Source organism: Ambystoma mexicanum, chromosome 4q (assembly GCF_040938575.1).
Source record: "Ambystoma mexicanum isolate Mex_15411 chromosome 4q, UKY_AmexF1_1, whole genome shotgun sequence".
Classification (NCBI taxonomy): domain Eukaryota; kingdom Metazoa; phylum Chordata; class Amphibia; order Caudata; family Ambystomatidae; genus Ambystoma; species Ambystoma mexicanum.
This window is the reverse complement of record NC_090928.1, coordinates 1,068,622,858-1,068,648,396: the sequence shown is the minus strand read 5'-3', so window position 1 is coordinate 1,068,648,396 and position 25,539 is coordinate 1,068,622,858. Positions and strand designations below refer to the sequence as shown.

The following is a 25,539-nucleotide window of genomic DNA, read 5'->3' as shown; positions in this document are numbered from 1 at the left end:
CATCAACGGACGTCGCACAGCATAGTCTCAAAGCACTTCATAAAAAATCATACTTATATAGCAAAAATTCATCTTACGTGATGTCATACTACGTGGCAAACTAAGAAACCTTACGTGGCTGTGGTTGGTTCAAGGGGAACATCTAAGTATACTTTCCATAAGGGATTGGATTGTGATTGGGTCTCTACAGTCAGGTGGACAACTTATGCCCTCCTCTAGTGCAAGTTATCCTCATCAGTTACTAGATACACGGTACATCATTGGCTCTCAAACTATAAGGCCCTTAGTTATATGGCCTCCTACAATTGGTTGGCATGCTTGTACTCTTCTGGAACATTTGATTCACTAGCAGTGCATAGATTGGTACCCCAGGTGCTGGTTGGCGAACTTGACCATACCTTCCCACCCAATTGGCCCCATCTCTCTCATCGCTCATGCTGTCTGCCATTCAGATTGTCTTTGAACTTGGCCTTGTAGTCGCTTTCCTTCTCTGAGAATATAAGGGAGTGTGAGCATGTTCTTATCAAGGTTCAGGCTTGTATGCCCACTTCTATTTCCAGGCTGGACTCCCGTGACAGGAGACTGTGAATCGGCCCATATTGTAACAATTAATTGTCTTGAATAAAGAAACTTGGCACTCATGGTGTTCTCTCTTTGCAACTTAACAAGGGATGCCTTGTTGTCTCAGATTCAATGTTTTTCAAGGACTGATAACCAGTTTTGGCTGCCTTAGCCTTTGACACCAGGCCAAACAGCGTTCCTTTGGTCCATCTTCGAGCTTTAGCTTATATCTTTGCTGCGACACACACATAGCTATCAATCCTCCTTTCTCCACGGGTTGAGCTTACTAAGATTGGACATCAAATATCCAATTCTATATATACATATAATGGCGGCACCACCTGCAGTCTACTCACTACGTATAGGCAGCCTTTACGATTACTTAGTCTACTTGCATTACGGCATCTGTACAGTTATAAAACAGCTTAAATTTTCTGCAGTGCTCATCACACGTGCACTCTTCATTCCGCATATGAAAGTTTACTTGATTCTTTACTTCGCCATCAGATCCCATAAGGTCTTTGCTTCTCTTCTTTCAGTCATGCTTCTCAGTGCGTCACTTATTTCTTGAGACGTCATCAGCCTCTCCTTTTCACATCTTCACTCTTCTTCTAGGATCTCCCTCAGGAGACCGCCATCTCTTCGGGGATACATTGTATAGGGTTTTCTCAGTGGATACTTTGTCTCAAAGGCTTTTCGTGTAATCAGCACCATCACTGGCGTTGCACGTCGCTATTTCCGGTTTCCAATATATAAGCAGAATGGGGGCGGAACTTCCTGCAGAGGCATTCAGCTGCTCCTCCACACTAGTTTAGCGAAGGGCACGCAGCTCCAGCTGTGTGGGACGGGGCCAGGAAGCTCTCCCTGGTTCCTGTTTGTGTGAAGTATGGGAGACAGAGGCCTGGAAAGGAGCATTGTATCCCTCAGAGCTGGTCAGCAACAGGTAAGGAAAAAAAGCATGTGTGTGTGTGTGTGTGTGTTTGTGTGTGTGTGCGCATGCGTGGGTGTGTGTGTGTGTGTGTGTGTGTGTGTGCATGTGTGGGTGTGTGTGTGTGGATGCATGCAAGCAAGGGTGTGCCGGTGTATGTGTGAGTATGAATGAGAGTTCAGTGTGAATGGTGTGAGAACACACGTGAAGGAGAAAGCAAAGTGAATGTTCTGAGTGTGTGTGTTAACTATTGAGAGAGAAACTGTATGGTTGGCTGGTGGGTCAATGGGTATGAATGTGTCCCAGCGAGACTCGGGCAAGGTAGAGGGCATTGTAGCATGGACATTTTCTTACAGAGTTGTGCTATGTTTTACTGGCATTTACAGGCAAATCAAACTTGATGTGTGTTATTATACGGAGGAGGGTTTGGGTGGACGGCAGGCAACTTGGACATTTTCTTTCTGTGGCATTGCATTTTTTACTTGCAATATGGGCAAGGCCAATATGATGTGCGTTCTTACAGGTGGGGGAGGGGTATGTGTGCAGTCAGAAAGCAATTGTTTCCTTATTGTAGCATTGCACTGTTTACTGGCGTTAAGAGCACAGCCAACATGATGTGTATTTTTACTTGGTAGGGGAGGAATTTAGGCAGCCAGCAAGGAAATGTTTCCTTACTGTGGCATTGTATGTTTTTGCTAACGTTAAGGCCAAGGTAAACATGATCAGTGTTCTTACATGTTGGCGGGGGAATATTTGTGCAGCCAGCAAGGAGATGTTTTTTTTTTATGGAGGCACAGCGTTTTTCACTAGAGATAAGGGCAAAGTCAACATGAAGAGAGTACTTACATGGTGATGGGTGGGTGAGGGCATTTATGGAGCCTGTAATAATATGTTTTCCCCCTGTGGCATTAGATGTTTTACTGGTATTAAAGGCAAAGAGGACTGGATTATGTTCTTGCATGGGCTACTGGCATATATTGGCATGTTTAGTTATGGTATCATTACTGCACATAATATTACTGGCCATGCAGGGAGGTGGCTGGTACATTTGGGTGCCAGGGGGGGATGTGCCCTGTTTCTATGCTAGTTGAAAAATGTAAGTTTCGATTAAAACACATATGTTTTTTTTACCTAGTGCAGTGCGCGGCGTGCCCCTGCAGTAGGCATTGCTCATGCGGGGTGGTCCAGGCTGGCCCGAAGTGTGGTGTGGCCCGCGCTTTGTTTACGCTTTGCTTGCAGGGGGGCACCTACATATCGTGCTACGCCACTGGTGGCTAGGGCTGGGCTGTAGAAATATTGTTAATACATTAAGAAAATAAAGGTAACACCGCTCAAAGATGTTCAACAATCACAGACATGCCTCGCCTTGTATTTTGAAGAGGAATGGACACATACGAAATCACGAATGAAAACTCATCAGCTAGCGGGTGCGCTCACCCTGTGCTGGGGTTTAATTCCCTCTACCAAGTGCTCAGTAAACTCTAAGGGCACGGGAAATACAAACCGTACTGTCTGTCTGTCTCTCTGGCCCAGCGTGTGATCTCATGACACAGAGACACAGGGCGAGAAAGGCAGCTGGGGCAGAGCAGCCCGGATTCCAGGGAAGGTTGTATATTCTGGCTGGAAGCTTCTTTCAGTGGAACGAAACGCACCCCCTGCTGCCAGCAAGTGTGTGTGTCTGTGTGTCTGTGTGTGTCTGGGTAATAGATTGTACTCATATCAGACTATGTGTGTGTAAGGGGATAAACATGTTCTCTCTGGGTGGGTCTGTGTTTTGGGGGAGAGAAATATATATAGAGAAATAGATTTCCCTTTGAGATAAACCTGCGGTTCGTTTTTCGACTCTTCAGGATTCTTAGTTCGGTCGCAGCACCATTCAAGTCGCTGAAAGCCACTACCTGTTCCCAGGGCCAGTCAGAGGCCGGGCTATTGTCTTGTGTACATATTTGAACACGTCCGTGATTCGGTCCCACCTCCGGCAATCCTAGAAAGTGATACCTCGGGAGGCGGGCCGGCTCCACCTGGCGCCATATAAAATCCTCTTCGACTCTCCCACGGCCAACCCAGAGCACTCTCCCCCCTGACAGGCAGCCATGGCCGGAGCAGCCGCCGCAGTGGCCAAGCAGAGGGCCGTGAACGAGGGCCTGGGCACCAACGAGAACGCCGTCAAGTACTTAAACCAGGACTTCGAGGCGCTGAGGAACCAGTGCCTGCAGGCCGGAGTGCTGTTCAAGGATGAAGAATTCCCGGCATGCCCCTCGGCGGTGGGCTATCAGGATCTCGGACTGCGCTCCCCGAAAACCCAGGGCATCGCCTGGAAGCGGCCACCGGTAAGAGACGGCCCTTCCTGGGGTGGCCTAGACATTCCCGCTGGGCGTATGTTGGGGGCCCTTATACTGCAGCTGACACTGGCGCCTGGACGCCCGAGGGGGTCCCTGAGCTTTTCTTGCGTGGGATATATATATTAATGGGAGTAAAACACGGAATAAACACCTTTTGAGTACACCAATTCCTGTGTGAGCCAAACTTGTAGTGTGGGGCCAGAGTTATACAGGAATGGCACAGTATGATGTAATATCAATGTATTATATGTACATGGCGATGGTATAACTGTATGACAATTTGAAATGCAAGTGAAGTGTGGCACAGGGTTGTGGTGTGGTGCTGGAAACTGTCTAGAGTATTGTGCATCTTGAAGTATGCCCAAGTGCACCACAGCGTCTCTTTTCTGGGTGTGGTGCCTGATCACCACCACTTGCAGAAGGTTGTATTCATTTAACGGGTCTCAGCACACATGTATATCTTAATGTCCCGAGAGGATGGCTCAGTGGAAACAAGACGACACGAAGCAACACAGGTTCGATCCCCGGGTCCGCGTTTAGAAACCTCTGGGTATTTAAGTGCGTTAAACGCAACTAAGACAAAACAACTACGCAACTAAAACAAACAATTCCTCTAATTCCCCTTTAAAAATGCAAATAAATAAAATAAAAAGTGACCCCAGTTAAATTGGATATCTATTGTTATCCATTTTCTTTTGCCATTACTTTGCGTAGTAGGGAATGTTTTAAGCCTACGATATATGCTTTGAGCCCGGTGAGAAGGTGTATTTTTAAATGCCAGTGTGCAGAATGAATGATTACTTGAAAGTGCTTTCTGTGCACGTAAAAGAAAAAGTGCATGCATGCAAAATATTCCATCTTACTTACATGGCTCCACAATGGTAGTTAACCTGTGCATGTGTATCTCTCTGTGTTCTGTTTCTTTAGCATACATCCGTTTCTTTGTGACCTTTGTTTTGTCACCTTGCTGTCCTATTCTCTCTTTGGAGAAGCATTCTGGTGGTGAGAGTCTGGCGTGGCTGATTCGATTTTGACCTGGTTGGTGACAGGATCCGGTGGTGTGTTTGGTTTTTCTGCAGAAGGTTGCAAATGTCTCGGTTTTCGAGTAATGGTATGTGATTATGTGTGGGTTGCGAGCGTGCCTTGTGATTGGGCACGGGTGTGGTAGACAAATGAGAACCCATGTGGCAGACGTGGAAAGAGGAGTTTACACAGTGATGGTTCTGAATGTTGTACAGTGTGGTTTGTGCTTGAAGGTGGCAGCTTCACCCCTAAATGGGTGTGTGTTTCTGTGATGGTTTGCAATGTTTCGCAATTGTGTTATGCGCTCTGAGGGTTACGAATGTGGTTAAGCTACTGAAAGATTGTTGTGTATTGCTGTGCATGGGATCCTGTCCGGTTTGGTGTGTGTTGATCCCCTCATATGGTCTTAAAAGGAAGGGGGATGTGTAGTGTGGGGCTTGCATTGCATCGTGCAATGCAAGCCAGGGTTCCACAGAGGACAGATGGGGCATTCAGGATGAGATATGACTATGCTCTCCCCATCCCTCTAGCCTGGTACCTTGAAACGCCAATAAAGCTGGCCTTGCTACACCCTAGGTTAAATAAAAAAAAAGAAGGGGGCATTTGGGCGCGCGCGCGCGCGCGCACACACGCACACACGCCAAGTTAACATTTGATAATAGGTATCAGAAAAAAAGAACAGCTCAATTTCAAATTACTATCAGCCTCTTTAATTTAATTCTATCTGGGGAAATGTTAATAATGCTGTTTTGTTAATAATTAAAAAGATCTGAACAGATGTGTTCTGTTTAATTATTAGATCATCATAGTCCAGAGCAAAAGCAGGGTTTACACATACAAATCTGTGGATTAGGCACAGAGCACATGGAGACCATGAAAATGGCAACGGTGTAGAGTGTAAGTCAATTTAACAGAACATAACATTGAGACACAATTATTTACACAGAATCACACGCTTTAATGAAGTGGTAAAGGAGGGATTTGAGACCAGTCTGCAACCTAAGCACTCCACTGCATATCTTCTCAGGCATAGTTGGTAGGAGTATGTGTTAATGTTCGGCATTTAAGAATACTCTATTAGAGAAATTACTTGTTGGCTACAGACTGTCTCTTTCTGTAGCTAACCTTTCTCCTTGTTAGCCCCCATTACGACTTCACCAGATTGGGAGGATCATTTTTCTCCTTCCAAGCCCCCTCCATCTGGAACTCCCTTCCACTCTGTATCGGCTGCATTGACAACTATCTCTCCTTCAGAAAGGCCCTCAAAACTTGGCTATTCCCCATGGTAACCTGAAATACCCCTCCCCCGCCCCTATATCTATCACCACGACATCATTACATGCATCTGTCTCACCCAGATCAAAACACCAGGTCACGTCTGTATGCACCTACAGGCAGTTGCCAGCTGTTGTCACAGTGGCCCACCTTGCAAATGCAATCCACACACCACATCGCAACACATACACACACCTACAGGGGGATGCGGCTGTTTTCGCGGTGGCCCGCCCTGCTCACTCAATCCACAGACCACCTAGTGTACACTAACACACAACAGCCCAGCTATCCTCCTATTTGCCTGGTGCACGCACACATCCTGTATATAGCTCCTGACAGTTTGAGGGACAGTTTGAGGGTAGGCGGTATATTACTCAAGAATATAATAGGATTACCTGCCCAAGGCATGAAATAAGTTCTGGGGTCCCCCATCTGCTGCACCCCACCTTCACTGCACACCTAGAGGATCCATGCTAGTAGCCCATCTACTGTCAGAGATGTATGCGGACTGATGTTACATGCACTCAGAAGATACTTGGTATTGGAATTATAAGGTCCAGGATGTCAGCCTGTCTATTATGCTTAGACATATTAGGCCAGAATGCTCTACTCCACCTCAAGATAATATAGCCTGCTACAGTCGACCTTACCACCCAACTAATTCAAAGACTAGGCTCTGTTCGAGCCCCAAGGTACATATGCATGCACTTCTTCAGTGACAATCGGCCACATGCATGGCTTCCCACCCGCCATATTAGAATGCAGCGACAATGCAGCGTGGACTACGATAAATTCGGTCTTGCTGGTCACATAACACTCCCCCAGGCTTAAACACAACCTAAAACACTTATTTTCCATCAAAATGCAGCAACGCCCTATGATAATATTCAGTTTTGCTGGACACTTAAAGTATTTTCTTGCTATCACGCATACCCCACCACTCAGCACCCATCCATGTGCCTGACTTCATGGCTAGCTTCTTTGGAGGCCGGCCAGCCCTCATAACCCCTTATCCTGGCCAAAATACGCACACTCATTCAAGCCTTCGGTCCACAGAGGGCGTTCCCACCACAAGCATGTTGAGGCCATATTAATAGGATAAATGCGCTATACAAATGACGGCTACTACTACAATACTACTTATAGCTTCCAATGCATAGACATAATCAATGGTGGCTTCCAATGCATACACTTTACTACTGGTAGCTTCCAATGTGTATACATTACTACTGGTAGCTTCCAATGCATTTGGATTACTACTGGTAGCTTCCAATGCATATACATTATCACTAGTGGCTTCCAATGCATATACATGACTTCTGGTGTCTTCCAATACATATACCTTACTGCTGGTGGCTTCCAATGCATATACATGACTTCTGGTGTCTTCCAATGCATATACTTTACTGCTGGTAGCTTCCAATGCATTTATATGACTTCTGGTGTCTTCCAGTGCATATACTTTACTGCTGGTAGCTTTCAATGCATATACATTATCACTGGTAGCTTCCAATGCATATACATGACTTCTGGTAGATTCTGCTGCATACACATTACTACTGGTAGTTTCCAGTGCATGTGGATTACTACTGGTAGCTCCCAATGCATATACATGATCACTAGTGGCTTCCAATGCATATACATGACTTCTGGTGTCTTCCAATGCATTTACTTTACTGCTGGTGGCTTCCAATGCATGCACATTACTTCTGGTAGTTTCTAGTGCATACACTGTACTGCTGGTAGCTTCCAATGCATATACATTCTCACTAGTGGCTTCCAATGCATATACATGACTTCTGGTGTGTCCCAATGCATATACTTTACTGCTGGTTGCTTCCAATGCGTATACAGTATTACTGGTAACTTCCAATGCATATACATGACTTCTGGTGTCTTCCAATGCATATACCTTACTACTGGTAGCTTCCAATGCATATACTTTACTGCTGGTAGCTTCCAATGCATATACATTCTCACTAGTGGCTTCCAATGCATATACATGACTTCTGGTGTGTCCCAATGCATATACTTTACTGCTGGTTGCTTCCAATGCGTATACAGTATTACTGGTAACTTCCAATGCATATACATGACTTCTGGTGTCTTCCAATGCATATACCTTACTACTGGTAGCTTCCAATGCATATACTTTACTGCTGGTAGCTTCCAATGCATATACATTATCACTAGTGGCTTCCAATGCATATACATGACTTCTGGTGTGTCCCAATGCATATACTTTACTGCTGGTTGCTTCCAATGCATATACAGTATTACTGGTAACTTCCAATGCATATACATGACTTCTGGTGTCTTCCAATGCATATACCTTACTACTGGTAGCTTCCAATGCATATACTTTACTGCTGGTAGCTTCCAATGCATATACATTATCACTAGTGGCTTCCAATGCATATACATGACTTCTGGTAGATTCTGGTGCATACACATTACTACTGGTAGTTTCCAGTGCATGTGGATTACTACTGGTAGCTCCCAATGCATATATATGATCACTAGTGGCTTCCAATGCATATACATGACTTCTGGTGTGTCCCAATGCATATACTTTACTGCTGGTAGCTTCCAATGTGTACACATTATTACTGCTAGCTTCCAGTGCATGTACATTACTACCGATAGTTTCCAATGCATATACATTACAACCAGTGATCTCTAATGCATATGCATAACTACTGGTGGCTTCCAATGCATAAACACTGTTACTGGTAGCTTCCAATAAATATAACTTACTAGTGGAGGTTTCCAATGTATATACGTTTACTACTGGTACCTTTCAATGCATATACATTACCTCTAGTGACTTCCAATGCATATACTTTATTGATGGCTACTTCCAAAGTACATTCATTACTACTGGTAGCTTTCAATGCATACACACTACTAAAGGTATCTTCCATTGCATACACATTACTACTGGTGGCTTCCAATGCACATGATTTACTGATGGCGGCTTCCAAAGTACATTAATTACCACTGGTAGCATCCAATACATATACATTACTACTTGTGGCTTCCAATGCATACGCATAACTACTCGTAGCTTCCAGTACCCTATACATTACTACTGGGAGCTTCTAATGCATATGGATTACTACTGGTGGCTTCCAAAGTATATACTTTAGTACGGTATCTTCCAATGCATGCACATCACTACTGATGGCTTGCAATGCATATACATTACTAATGGTGGCTTCCAATATGGCATTCAGCCCGGCATTGAGGGACGGACATGGCTGGTAATATGGCTGGTGATAGCCTGCAGTCCCCAGCCTATTCAGGTGGGAGCTGTGGACCGTTAGTGGCCATGTCTGCCACGCAATAAGGGAGTGATTGCCATTTGCACCCCATGGTTCATCCGTTGTGCAAATGACATTTTTTATTTTATGTCAGATGGGCTCCGGTCCAGCAGGTAAGTGGGGAGGGAGATAGGGGTGGGAAAAGGGTGTGATATCTGTTTGGGGGTGGGAGGGAGAGTGGGGATCAGCGGAGGCAACAGGGGGTGTCTCCCTGATCAAGATGGGGCCACCCGGGGAAGGGCCTTGGGTGGCTGGAAACAGCGGGAGGTACATAGTGTGTTCCAATCACCTGAATGGCTGAGAGCCCTGTCCCGAGTGCCAATGCATGTACAGTGCAACCCTAGTACTCAAGCAAAGGAGCGCTGCACAACAAGTCGATGCAGTAATCGGATGCAATAATGTGCAAACTGGAAGGATAGTCATTAAGGGTCCAGTTTCAAGGATTCGAATGGGGGCGGGGCTCAGTCTGCGTCGCCGGTGGCTTCCTTACATTCTTCCTCAGCGAAGGCCAATGAAGCTCTCAGCTGTGGCTGAGATAATGCTGTCTTTATTCTTAGTTCCTCAGGCTGCATGAAATGCAGGTACGAGAAAAGTGGGAAGAAACAACCTCCAGGACACCTACCACCTAGACGCGTGCAGTGGAATCAGTTTGGTCTTGTTGGCATGTAGGGGTTGAGAGAACCTACTGTGATTAAGTAACTTGTTATGAAACTACACCACTATGCCTTTTGTTCTAGGGCCCCTGCATATGAGTTTTTTTTAACACATATTACAATTCAAACATGTTAGGGCTGAGTGTTTTCCAGGCTTGACCCATCTGACTGGTTCCGCATCCGATGTGAGAAGAGGGAGGGTTAGGTTGGTGATATAGTTGAGGATGCAATCAAACCCCCGTACCACCTATACTCTCTGATCCAGCTGGTATCAATGTAATGCCTAAAAGGCAAGTATTGTGGGGACGTATTTTAACAGAAACAGGATTAATTACTGCCCCTTTTCCCAGTGGCATTTCCTTTTTTAAATTATTATTATTTTTTTTACAGAAGAACCAAATAGGTGGGATTACAATGCTGCAGTTTTCTCAGGACTAGGAGTCTAGCTATGTTCTATGCAAGACCGTGTGATGAAATGGAGGCCTTCCCTTGAATTGATGAGCCGGAATTGTACACACAGAGTGAATATTTCATTTTGGATGGAAGAGATTGGGCAAATTAAAATAATGTGAAGATTTTAGACTTCGCTACTGAGTGTTCCAGTCCGAGGAATGGGGACTCATAGGATCGGATTAGGGGCGTGGGTAGTTCCCCAATATGGAGAGGCTCATACCAAGCACAGCTAATTCTTTTCAGAAGCTTTGCGCAAGCATTCTGTGAATGGTCTTTGGTAGAGTGGTTGCCAAAACATCATTTTTCTACAATGAGGTGGGACCTGGTGTCATCCATATATGATTAACATGTCATACCATAGACGAGTATAGTAACAGCCGGGTGAAATTTGAAAGCTTTGAAGAATATGTGAACTGTGCAGACCCCTGGGGTCCTGCACAAGCCATGCACACATGGTGTGATTGTAATTCCCCTGTTTGGACTATCTGGATTCTGGCCAAGAGAAACAATCCGATGTCAGTTACTAAGGGATCTGCTGCACACATAGCTTTGTTTAATGTTTCCTGGCTGCTCACAGAGTCAGTCTTCTCCTAGGCTGCTGGCAGGTCCTTCTGGGCCATGGTGCTGCTCTGCTCTTCTCCAAGGTGGATAGGCAGCCTTCTCTGATGTCCATAAACATTTGTCAATATCTCTGATTGGTGGAAGCTATGCTGGCTGTAGTGTCAAGTGCCATTCGGTGGTTATTGATAATTACTGGGATTTCATAGTCTTTTATTAATGTTTTCTCTAAGTAGCTTTCAAAGATCTAGGTTGTTAGTTAAATACTTGAGTTTAAATGTGATATCAGTTTTCATTAGTTTATCAGTGGAGGTGAGAGTGGGATGGGCTAATCATTGGTGGATTCCTTTGCATATGTTTGACCTCTGGTGGATTTCCAATGTGTTTTCCCTTGTATCTCCAATTACACTGTTTGCTGCTTGTTAGTGAGGCGCATTGATTTGAAAGAAAGTTATCACTGCTATATTGTGAAAGGAGATTTGTGGGGGGGCTTTTTAGATTGGAGAGGGAAAAGCATTTTGAGCAGCGTTGTTTGCTTTTGATATTGCACCACTCTACGCACTTAATAACTGACATCTACAGTTCCCAGCTTTCCTGGGCTTCATTATCTAACATCAGGCGCTTCAGTGCCGGCGCTTCAGGGACTAGCCGGGGGAACGTTAGCCACGTCGAGTGTCGGAACGCCATTAGCTCTTCTTGCTGTGCACTGAATATGTGTTTCAAGTAAGCTCTTTAGTTGTAGTTCTTTTGCATCCTTGCTCTATATTGCTAGTGTCACCGTGCACCCTCTTAACCCTGGAGTCCTGACTGGCATCATTATTGTTGATAGTTCTGCCACGACTTGCGCTACTGCCACAGATCACACTAAGCATCGCCAATTTGCTGACTTCTTGGCCAAGCACCGGGAACTTTACCATACCCGGTACCTTAGGGATTGTGGCACCAGCAAGTCTACTCATGTTAAATTGGAAATTCCTCTATAGGTCAACCTAAGCTTAATATTGTGTTCACTGAAAGCAATAACCAGTGGTTCCTGGGCTATCTACCAACTTGACTTCTGAAATTCTTATTCCCTTCTCGGGTGCTTTGTTGGAAGATGTGTCTTCTAATATTGTAAGTATTAATCTCAACATTGCCCCAATGATTGCTCCATTGAGTAAAGTACTGGCTCCTAATTCTCTGGAAGCACAGACCATGCACGTCATTTCCCCTCTGACTGGGAATAGTATGGGAATCTCTGGTCCCAATTCTTGTGTTATCGGGCCGTCCTTTCTTAAATGCGCCCTCCTTAATATTAGATCCCTGGTGCGACATGCTCCTGAAATCTTCTGACTGAGACATGGCTGCATGAAACTGCCATGCATGCATGTCTATTTGCCACCCCTCCATGCTTCGAGATCTTTAGAGCTGATCACAGTGGTGCTATAGGAGGAGGCATTGCCTGCAATTCATGGAAATGGCATTTATTCATCATAAATGAGCTGGGGAGCTGCGATTGCCTACATCTTAAGCTCAGTGTCAGCTCTAATACCACCGTGTCGGTCATTGTCCTCTATGGACCACCGCAAAGCACACCCTGTGTCGAGGAATGTAGGATATTTTGTATAAATTTGGGGTTTGGTGGTATTTTTCTTACTGCAAACAACAAAACACAGCCAAACATTCTTCAGGCAATGTCATACTGTAGTTTACAGTGAAAACAATCCTACTACAAAAAAATCATTAATCAAAAATATAAGCCGTAGTTGGTGATAACTTATCCTTGCATTTAGATTGGGTTTGGTCTCATATAATTCTAGTGACCATACTTTGTTATATTATATTGGAGAACCTAGTAATATGTATTACTTGCAGTATTTTGCAGTAGTATATGGTTTGCGTTATTTAGTGGTGAGCATAGTTTCTTTCCCTATATTATAACCCCATCATAAACAAAACCTATGAGAATACCTCCTAGTGATCTATAGGGAGCCTTGGACCTATACACACAAGAGAACCCAGCACTTTTATATAGAGTGCCACCTACAGTCTGTGGCCGGTATCACAGGCTTATCTACACCAGTAATCTATGCGCCCGTAGGCATCATTACTGGCTCATAGACCTCCAGTAATCTATATGTTATTTTAGATTCCCTCCAAACAACATGCAAGGAGGACACACACACACACACACACACACACCTATTTTATCACTGCTTATTCTGTTTGTTATTCTATCTGCATGGGCACATTGACAAATGTATTACCAAAGAGAATGAATCTCCCCTGTGTCTACCTATAAAGTCCCAAATGCAATAATAGACTCTAAACAATTTGTTTTTATATACTGGTTATATTGAAGACAAGTACCATTCACAATTCAATGCTTACCCTGTACATTTCACCATTATCTTTAACAAAAGAAGAAGAGAAAAAAAAACAGAAACAGAGCAAGCAAGCCTTTTCTTTAAAAATATGAATGACTTTTTAACATTATAAACATGACGAATTAAAATGCAGGGGATTTCCTTTGCTACTCTGCCTATATTACATTTTTAGATCGGTCATTCATCCAACAGCACACAGTGACCTCACTTAAACTGTGTCTGCTTACTAGAGGTATTTGTTTGAATCTCTCCCACACGACCTTGTCCTTGCTCCCCTCAGAAAAGCAGTCCCAGCCAACAAACTGCTCCTGTAATTTTGGATGCTTGGAATGCGCGGCGAGAACGAGGGGTTCTCCAGCCAGCGCTCAATGACCAGGCACTTCTGTCCTCAGATCCCAGTCATCCCGAACTAAACTTCCCTCTGTCATCTTCCCATTAGAAAAACTCAGAGCCTCCCCACATGTGACGTTACACGTCTGCAGACACTTTCTTCCCATCATATTAGCAGAAAATGTATTCTGTTACCACCCTCATGTCCCAAACAATGGGAGCTTCAGATTATAATAACTGTATCTTTTTCTGTTTCCTGCTGCCTTCCTTTCTGCTTTCTGCATTCAACACAGCAAGAGAAAAGAAGAGAAAAAAAATTCCAGTGCACGTTTAAAATCGAATTCCAAAATATGTATTTTTACCTCATTTTGTACATGGGACTACATTATAATGTTAAGAAGTTCATATTAGTGATTAGTAATTGTTAATTAAGTCAGTCAGTTATATAAATAATGTAGTCTTCTATGCATGAGGTATTCAAGAGAAAAAAAATGTGTGCACTTTACTCTCTGCAGCTTCACATTGGGCTTTTGTTGCATTATGAATTCTATACCTTGCATGCCACCAGCAACATATTCACATGTCATTCTGGCAACATAAAATAACTATATGTGTGTGTCACATCATTCCTGGCAACAAAAATATTGCCATCACATTTAGTGAAGCGCTATAAATTTTTATAAAGCACTATATATTACTACATACCCCTCCTTTTCGGACAATTTGGCAGTACTCAAATCCACAATTGGACGAAACCCAACTTGTGCTTCTCTTTTCTAAAATGTATGCGCATTGGGATATCTTTAATTCCCTATCGTTGCTAATATCATAAGCAACATCTTCATCATTATGGACAAAATGATTAACCATCCTCCCATCACTAACACTACAATAGCCAAACCCACCATAGTGCGTTCCACCCAGGTTCCCCAATTAAACATTTCCACTTCCATTATACCCAGGCTACTAACTGTAATATTGTTCTTTCTCAGATTCATTTTAATAGTGTGCTTTTCTTTATGATTCAATAAGAACTCTACATCCGGGTCTATTGGGAATGTATCCCTTTGAAAAAACTCAATATTTTCCACTTGGCTTTCCCAAATATCATTTGTAATATGGAACAACGTTAAACCCCCAATTGAAACAACTGTATCCTTTGGACCCTGCAAGTAAAATACATTATATTTCAATTGCTTGACAACAAATGTTCCATGATTTAAGTGCGTGATCGTTATGTTCTTCATACAGGTGCTGACCAACCATTTATTTTTGACCATTTTAGCTTGTGCTAATTCCTCACCACCCAAATTGTTAATGACTACTTCACATCCTCCGGATATACCTGGATCAGATTTCAAACCACAAATAGCATCTGTAGCATCAGGAACAAATGGTTTACCTGGGCACATGTAATTTTGTTCTTTAAATTTTATACATGTTTCCAGGTTCGGGATCAAGTAAACCTCAGGCTCCCATGACTGAAATGCCACCACCTCTGGAGTTTTAATTTTTATATATTTTCCTTCTTGCCAAAATCCCACGTTATGTACCCATTAAGTCTGATAAATAAGTTCAGGAGATATGTATGGGATGCACAACAAAAACCCAATTTCTAATCTTTCCAAATTCACATATAGGGGCATTGCATTGACCATCTGAAATGCAATTTTCACTTGTACCATATCAATCTCCCTTCTGGTTAACCGTTCTATCATTTGATGAACAATATCTTGTGAAACAATATATAATGGTATATGTCCTTGAATTAATTGGGAAATCGCAGTTTGGACTTCCCTCATGTAATATGTCAACAATCTGTCAGTAGGATTTATCACATTCATAATTTCAATCAATATTCGGTCATGCTTAATTATTACTTTGGTACTATGTTGTATATTTTCAGCCTGTTCATTTAGTAACAACACAGTTTCATTAATAAATTTCTCTCGTTCATCCAATCCACCTCTAATTCCATCCAAGTTCTTTTGGATCATTTCTAGATCATTGTTCAATTGTTGTGCTTTAGTACTCAGTGTCCCTACTGAAACGGCATTGGCTGTTGACATTGTAGTTCCTGTTTATTACAGTTCCAATAATAGACATTACCAAGGAGACTACAAGCATTACTGCTCCTCTTTTTTTTTTTCCCCTCCTTTTCTTTATATTTGCTGAATTCACAAATGTCTTTTCTAATTGCATTAACATATCTCTTATTGTCTGCTTAGCATCCTGTTTTCTCAATTGTGGCCATTCTTTAGTCTGATCAACCATGATCCCAGTGTTAAAGTGTTTTTCCAACAAACTATCAGGATTCATGGGTACATATATATGGTGGTCCGGGCTCAATGATAAGCTGTGCTTCCATAGTTTTGAGATTCCCTACAATCATCAATAGTGTCATCCACGTCGCTGGCGCCATCATCAATGACATCCGTTTTACAGGCTTGGTCTTCCCCCCCCGCCCGGGGCTTTTTCGGAATATCTCCCCGTGGACTCCAAGACTCCATCATCTCACATGTCCTCCGGTCATGTGACCTCCGACCTCAAAACATAGGTTAATTGTTCTAAATCAATTAGAAAAGAGACATATTAAGTACATAGCACAATACCAATTTCACCCTTTTTACCAAAAATGAAATATATAGTTGAAAACATTTCATCCTTTTTCTTTTTGTTTCTGAAATTAAGCACATGTTAGAGAGAAAACAACATATACACAAAACACCATTATACATTAAAACATTTCAACGCTATATCATAACAAATCCAAGTGAAAATTGCATTTCAGATGGGCAATGCAATGCCCCTATATGTGAATTTGGAAAGATTAGAAATTGGGTTTTTGTTGTGCATCCCATATATATCTCCTGAACTTATTTATCAGATTAAATGGGTACATAACGTGGGATTTTGGCAAGAAGGAAAATAACATAACAAATCAATCTGCTTTAGCCCCTTTTGTCAGTGTTTATCACCTATGGTATTTTATTTACATCTATTTCACACTACGAATCACATTTATTTTTTTCTCTGGTATTGTGCACTATGAATAGAACCATGTGTTTTTTTTAATGTATTCAGGGATACTTAAGCTGTTTCTACTTGCTCAAGTCTCCTGACTTCATGTTTGGGATGAGAGGGCTTAATTTGATTAACATCAACAAACTGCTCTGTTACTGTTTCATCCTCTTTCTTCAATGTCTTATACACCACTGGAGACACCTTATCTATAATTTGAAACGGCCCCTGCCAGGCTGCTAGAAATTTAGAATGTTTCTGTTTACCTTTTCCAAAATGAAATTTATATACCTGATCCCCTACATTATACTCTTTCACAGATGTCTTTTTATCATAATATGACTTTGCACTGTCAGCAGCCCTTTCCAAATTCCGCTGCACAAAAGCAAATGCATGTTGTAAATGCTTCCTCAGTTCTTCCATATAGTCGTGAACTGTAGATGCGCTTACAAGTGTCTGTTCATGTGTCCTGTATAACAAATGTTGTGGTAATACCATTTTCCTACCTGTCAATACTTCATGAGGGCTGATACCTGTTGCTTTGGCAGGAGGTGATCTGATTGCCATCATAACCAGAGGTAAACGTAAATCCCAACTGGAACCTGACTCTGCTACAAATTTCTTTAATTTATCCACAACAGACTTGTTGCAACGCTCAATACCCTCAGAAGAAGCGGGTCTGTATGCAATGTGCAGTTTTCTTTTCACCCCCAGTATCTGCCACACTTTACTTATTAAAGCGCTTGTAAAATGACTTCCTCTAGCTGATTCTATTCTTTGTGGTAACCCAAATCTTGAAAATATATGATTTACCAGTAATGTGGCTGCTGTTTGCGCACTACAATCTGCAGGAATACACTCTATCCATTTTGACATCAAACAAACCACGCTCAAAATATAACGGTTCCCCCTGCTCGACCATTGTACAGTCCCTACATAGTCTATTTGCAAATCTGGCCATGGAAGGGTTAAGCCTCTTTTCATCAGTGGGGCCCTATGCATTGGTGAAGCGGGTTTGAGTTGGGCACGTACTAGACACGCCCTAGTATATAATTCTACATCTTGGGACATATGTGGCCAGTAAGCATAATCTTTTAGTATCTCTAATATTTTTTGTGAACCTCTGTGTCCTCCAGTTATTGCATCATGTGCATGGTGTAGCATTAGCCCTCTGAATGAAAGGGGTACCACCCACTGTATTTGTCCTGTTATGGATTCCCTAATCATGAGTCCATCCTGTAGTCTTATTTGTTTTTTATTCTTTAATAGCACCCTCAACTCTTCTTTTCCTGCACAATCATTTTCAGTTAAAGGATTTTGTTCAGGGTCTATCAAATGATTATAATAGATTCCCGAAAATGGATCATCTTTTTGTGCCTTAATCAGGTCTTGATCTGGTATATCATAACTCCATTGCACTACTGGATGTTCTACCTCTTTTGGAGCCTTAGAGCGTGTAACTGCACCAATCTGTATTTCACCAAGCAAGTGTACAATAGGTAGCAACTCTCCCATCACAGCCCCAATTTTGGCTAAATGATCTGCTTTATCATTTCCCTCCTTATCTTCTCCTGGAGTTTTTAAATGTCCACGATTTTTCCTCCAGTATATTGTTAAATCATTCTCTGACACTAATTTGTCTATGGCCTGTATCATTTTTCCGTGTTTGAGGGGCTTTTTATTGTACATAATCATGCCTCTTGCTTTCCAACCAGGCACATATTCCACAAAGCTATTTCGTGCATAATCAGAATCAGTCACCAGGACAATTTCACTAAATTTATTATCAACTGCAGTAGTAATTGCTTTATAAATGGCGGCTAATTCCGCTACCTGACTACTCCTAGCCCCAATTCTCATCCCTATACTAGGAATGTCTCCACATTTCAACCAGGCATTTCTTATTCCTGATACCAATTGTTTATTACTGTCATTTTCAATGTGAAAGGCACAACCGTCAACATATACAGTTGGCAGATCCTTGCATATCTTTTCATCAAAAGCTTTGTGTGGTGATTGTTCAAACTCCTGTAAACTAGATTCCACCTCTACTTCATTTGATACATGGTCAGCTGCACAGTCATGTAAATCTGCCAATCCTTGAGCAACTGGGCTCTTCTTATTTTGGCCATACCTCACTTCTACAGGAAAACCTTGCAATGCCAATGTCCAAGAAGTGATTCTGGACTGTGCTAGGTTGCCTGACCTAATCCTTTTACTCTCTAAAAACTGCAATGGTTGATGATTTGTCTCAATGATTACCTTTTCACCCTGAACGATGGGGCGGAAATGCTGCAACGCCCACACAGCGGTCAAAAGGGCCTTTTCACATTCACTGAATTTAATTTCAATTTGAGAAAATGCCTTACTTGCATAAGCAATGGTTTTGTGATTCAAATCATGTTTTTGAGAGAACACTGCTGACATACAATGTTCAGAGAAACCTATTTCTATAAAGAAATCCCTGTTATTTATGGGTTATGTTAAACATGGTGCCTTTATAAGACATTCCTTTAATTTAGCCACTGCCTCAAATTGCTCCTTTTCCCATTTCCAGGCTGTATTCAGCTTCAATAGTTTAGTCAATGGTTATATCCTGTCATTCCTAATAAACGTTTTAAACCTTTCACATTTCTAGGGTCTTTTAATTTCTGTATGGCCTCTACCTTTTTCTTTTGTGGGTTTAGTCCATGTTCAGTCACTTCATGGCCTAGAAAACGTACCTTTTCTTTGCACCATTGTGCTTTCTGTAAAGATACTTTGGCACCCACTTTTTGCAATTGACCAAGAACATGTCTAATTTCATCAAAATGACTTTTTACGCTTTAATTTTTTATCAGGACATCATCCACATAAACTATAGTTCCTCTTTCCGCTGCATCAGGCATAGCCTTTTTAAAAAATATGCCAAATTCACTCCCACTATTGACGTACCCGAATGGTGTTCTAACCCATGTGTATTGCATTTTATCAAATGAAAATGAAAACAAATTCTGAATATCCTCTGCCAATGGCACACACCAATATCCAGATGTGAGATCTAATGTAGTAAACACCTTTGAGCTATGCACCTGAGCAAGGCCTTGATCAATGAATGGCAGAGGCCATCTGGACACTGGCACTCTTTTATTTAATTCTCTCAAATCAGCACTCAGAGGCCATTGACCATTTGGCTTTAACACACCCAAAATAGGAGTTTTGCATGTGCTATGAATGGGCCTGATAATCCCCCGAGATTCCAAGTTTTTAATTATTTCTGCCAGTGACTCTAAACATGCCAGTGGTAATCTATATTGGCGCACAAATACTGGATTTCTACTACATCCATCTGGCAATGTGGCAACATGTAAATTAGTTAGACGGCAATCATATGCATCTTTAGCAAAGACATCTTTAAATTCCATAAATATTTTCCTCAATTCATTTTTATCCTCATCACTATCACATGCATCTGCTAACAAAATCTGCTCCTCTACCATTTTTAAAAATTCTGGGAAATCCTCCAGTGGAGGAACCTCAGTGCCTTCTTCTAACTGTGTGGCTGTGTCTCTCTGTAAAGCTGCCACTCTTAAATATTTTGGCATATTAGGCTCCACTTCAATGTGCTGATTTTCTGTTTCATTTTCATTTAAGTCAAATACTATACAATCCTCTTGGTGACAGCACACTGTCTCATTTGAATCATAAGGGTACACAGATTGAATTTTCAAGATCCCTTTGGGTTGAGAATCCAGATATTCTGGCAATACACCCCCTGCAACTACATACCTTCAGGGATATTTCCAATTACCATGTTATTGAAATCTGCAGTATAATGTGATTGTTGTATGGCCATACCTAATGAAGAATTTTCCTCTAAATGAATATCCTGATGTCCTTTATTATTCACCATAATTTTGACAGATCCTTCTCCAATATCTATCAATGGGGTGTATTCATAATCCAGGCCTTGTTGCTTCATGGACTCATTTAAACACACAAATGCATCTGAATCTTTCATTTGCTGTCCATTCTTGCACTTTAGCCTTATTGCAACCTGCTTGGTTAATGCAGGAATATTAGTATCCTTCTTTACCAGTAATTCAATTGCATATGGGACCAGTGTGCGCAATGATAAGCCTTTTTTTGTCTTCAAATTAAGGTGCAGGCCCACCTAGCCGTGACCCTATTTTTGATTAAGGAAATCTAACACCATACACATTCTATGCATGATATCATTGCCCATGTAAAAATCATTTTGTGCTCCACACATTATGGTAAATTGTTTTCTGCCCAATATTAATCTTCATCATGCATCTGCCTGCAATTCGGTTTTCAAAGTCTGGATTGTCCAAACCAGAGACATATTGGTTTTTAATTCTAAATTTTGGGATCTCCTCCCTCTCCATTATTTTCTGCAGTGATTTCTCATTAATAAAGCTCCGTTCCTGTTCAAGCGCTAAGGTAGCTTTTATCACTTTAGAATGGTCATTTATACCAATGTGAACCCATGGTTGCTCATCTTCCTTGTGTATTTCAGCAAGAGTGGCAATGTGTTTTTCTGTGTCTGTTTCAGGAGTAGTATTCTGTTTGCATTTCTTCTCTTTTAAATAGAAGTGCAATTTGTGCTCATCTATTTCAGTTTGCCATTTTTTCCTAGGATCTAAATAAATCTGCACAGATTGTTTTTCTTTTTCACTTTGCATTTTATCTTGACACATCAAAATGACAGTAACGCTTGGTACACAGCTATTCTGTAGATATACCTCCACTGCATCATTTGTTTTGGCAACTGTGTGACATTCATTTATACTGCTGTTTTGTGATTTTATTTTCTTAGGTCTCAATGGTTTTTAGGTTACGGACCACAGTACTCCATTCATCCCATCTATGAGAGGAGACAATCTTTTGAGGCAATCTGTCCCCATCAAAAATGGAATTTCACAAATAGATGTGATAAATACTTCTTGTTTCATTCTGTGTTTTCCCATCTTTATGTCTACTTCGGCAATACCTTTAATAGGCTCCTCGTTAAAAATATGCACTGGACCTTCACTTTGCCTCACTGTGATCTGATTCTATGGGGATCTCCCTTCATTGATACTTTTTACCAATTCTTTGGACATAATTGTGGCCTGTGCGCCGGTGTCAATCATCGCAAATGTATTGCATTTCTCTTCCACAGTGATGGGAGCATAATACCTGCCTTCAACTTCCTCTAATACACACAAAAAGTGCAAATTCTTACTGATTTCAGGACTCACTTTTCTCAGACCTTTTTCACTTTTGGCTAAGCACATTGGTAAATGGAAATACATTTTTCCCTCCTTCTGTCCATTTCTGTGTGAGAGACTTTATTCATTTCCCCATATTCAGAGGTCTTTTGGAGTGTGGCCACTGTTCACCCTTCCATCCGGGGATCATCAGAGGTCACACTACAATCCTCCAACTGAATATGCGTAGAAACATTACTTGGTAATTTGCCATTTTCTAATTCTGTGCATTTGTGGTTATTTGGTATGGTACCAGTCTTTTTAACTTCTTCAAAAATCTGTGGCTCAAAGAACTCTTCAGGTGATTGATCTGTACCCGCTTTTGGAGTATTTATTCTATCTGCCTGTGTTTGGTTAGTGTTTTGATTGTCCAGGGAAGGGGTTCTAGCATCCTCACCTACTCCCTGTTGAATTGTATTACCTATGCATGAGTTGTCTTTCTTAAATCTGTGCCTTTGTTCTTTTGGAATCTCATGCTTTCCATTTTCATTCGTGCAATTCTCCAATGTTTGATTTAGCTCTAGGTTAAATCAAACTTCTTTTTTAGATGTATTTGCAATTTCTGTCACATGTTCATGTGTCGGTATTTTCCTTTTTAAATCATTAAGCATCCCAGAATCATTATGCAAAATCAAATCAGGACAATCTGTTTTCTTAGCATTGCAGGTATCATTAACATTTAGTCACTTATTGTCGGAAACCACCTGGTCATTGCTATGGCCTTCTGCCCCCACCTTTGATGACTATTTTTGTGCTGTGCAGAGCTTTCCTATTTTCTCAGCCAACATTTTCACTTGGGCCTCGAGACACTGGAATCTTTCCATCTCTAGAATCTTCTCTCTGTGGCCTAGTTCGATATTGGTAGTTTTCCCCCTGATTGAATCTATTCTGATATCTCTCAGGAGAATGATTTCTATTGGGGTTGTTTCTGAACTCTTGATTCATATGTGGAGGGGAGTGGGGTGCACCCATCCTTTGGTTGAAGTCCCCTGGTGGTGGTGATTCATTGTATTGACGTGGAGCATAATTCATATTCTGCCTCATGTCCTGTCTCTCATTTTGTGAGTATTGTTCCCTATGCTGATTTCCATTTTCAGTAAATCGATCCACATATCGGGGTCTATCCTGATTACCATATATTATGGTGTTAGGGTCAAATCTGCTTTGTGTCCCCAATGTCTGGTAGAGACCATTATTTGTTTGGTCCTGACTTTGTCTCTGATTATTATTCATACCTGACATATCAGGCCGATATCCTGCCCGGGGCCTGTCTCCTAAGTACCTAGGGCTAATGTAGCTCTCCCTATTACTAGGATCGTGTGATTGAAACATTGGTGCAGGGAGTGACAACGTTTGTTGATTACCCCTTTGTTCAGGTGCCACATTATTTTTACCTGAACTTTGAGCAGACTCAAGGGACATTTTGGCTGACCTGATCTCCATCACTGTTGCTGAGGGTTCCTTAGATTTTGGTCTAGTGTCTTTCATTTTATCATTTTCTCTACCCGGACAATAGAGTAATTCATATAGTTTTGTACTTTGGTGTACAATCCATTCAAGGGACTTGTCACAGTCAAATTCACTGACTAACTGTGATATGATGTCTTTCTGTAGCCCATAGAAGTAGGCAGTTTTAAACTCATTGTAATTGGGGTCAAAAGATACATCAAAGCGAGAAAAATCTCTTCTTAAGTCTTGCAAAAATTGGCAAGGTGACATATTAGGCCCAGCCGTAATCGTGTATGCAACCTTTTTGCCTCTTGCAATGATTGGAAAGGAGAAAAATGACATCTAATCTCTTTTTCAAACTTTGCCCAGGTCTGTTCTGCTGTTCATTTAACCCTCTAATGATACTGGCTGTGGGAGCATCTAGAGTCAAGTGAAAGTATTGCCTGTATTGTTCCTTAGGTATTTGGAAGGCTTTGATTATATCACACACCCCTTCTAAGTGGTCCTCTATACAGCGCTCCCCTCCTTTTTTAAATGGTTTAATCAGAGCTTTGATTGATTTCATTATTTTTATGGGGCTACTCGTTGCTATGCATGGAATTGCACTACTTTGTGATTCAACCCTGTTATCAGGTGTATGGGATTGGTTACGGCCCCCAATGGGTGTATCAAATCCCCCAAGGGCGCTGCAACCAAGTTCAGTCACCGGCCCAGTCACTGTGGCACTAGCTCTCTGTGTAGAAATAGGATTCACCTCAACTCCATTGAATGTGGTGCCCTGCCGTCTATCCTGGGACCTGGAAATGTATATTTGCTGTTCCAAATCCTTGCACTTTTTAAGGAGCCTCTCTGCCTCCTTACGCAAATAATTGTTCTCATCATCCATCTTATTAATTACCTCTTGCATATCGCCCATTTGCATTTGGCATTCATTGAATTCCTTGTTTCTCTTGTCTCTTTCTTGAAACATTTTAACCATTACCTGTTCAGCATTTTGGAGATCACTTTCTTTCTCAAAATGTTCTTTTTGCAAAACCTGCATTTCCAAAACAACTTCATCTTCATCTTGTCTAATATCGTCTACCAACGCTTTCAGGTGTTTCAATTCTTGTTCACTATCCTCAAACTGCTTCTTGCTTTGAGACAATTGAGTTTCGAGATCTCTAAATTTTGACTGCATGTCCTTTTGACATACCTCCAATTCTGCTCTTAACATTTCCTCTTTTTCACTTGCTCTATCCAGATCAGCTTTTAACCCGTTAATCAGCTTGGTATAATTTTCTTGCATTCGCAGGGATTTATTTAGGATAAACCATGTCTTGGCACATAGCTGTATCAGAAAATATTTCTCTGCATGTTTATCAACTGCATTTAGTAGTCTCAAAAGGCAGACCTGAATTATGCTGCCTTCTGCAAAAATGTTGTCTAATGGTTCTTTCTGTACTTCACCATAGATGCGGTCATGCCATTCTGTAGCATTATTCAATGACCATGTCCCATGTGCATATAGCTTTGCCTTCAGATATTGCACTAGCTCTGAGAATGTAGCCTCCATCTGAGACATTCTAAAATTCACTTTTAGTGTCAAACTGCTATCATGAAATGGGTTCCCTCTAATGCACGTATGGTAGTGTGAGACACACTTGCCACGCCCAGTAGGAGCGCTATAGCCACTGTCCCGGCCAACGCACCATGTATGTAGGATATTTTGTGTAAATTTGGGGTTTGGCGGTATTTTTCTTACTGCCAAAATATGAGTGGTAGTTGGTGATAACTTACCCTTGCATTTAGATTGGGTTTGGCCTCATATCATTCTAGTGACCATACTTTGTTATATTATATTGGAGAACCTAGTAATGTGTATTACTTGCTGTATTTTGCAGTAGTATATGGTTTGCGTTATTTAGTGGTGAGCATAGTTTCCTTCCCTATATTATAACCCCATCATAAACAAAACCTTCCTTTCTATGAGAATACCTCCTAGTTATCTATAGAGAGCCTTGAA

At 41.7% G+C, this 25,539-nt stretch overlaps 1 protein-coding gene across 3 annotated transcripts in view; it reads left to right on the top strand.

Moving 5' to 3' along the window:
* The first annotated feature begins 1,432 nt into the window (after positions 1-1,432).
* Positions 1,433-25,539, top strand: part of CAPN8 (calpain 8) — a 288,408-nt gene continuing 264,301 nt past the window's right edge. The window contains exon 1 of one of the 3 annotated variants that reach the window (XM_069608633.1): positions 1,433-1,504. In XM_069608633.1, coding sequence (XP_069464734.1) covers positions 1,448-1,504 — 57 coding nt within the window. In that variant the 5' untranslated portion in view covers positions 1,433-1,447. Of the gene's footprint in view, positions 1,505-3,536; positions 3,820-25,539 lie in introns of those variants that run through there. The other 2 variants (XM_069608631.1, XM_069608632.1) reach the window with 2 other exon arrangements.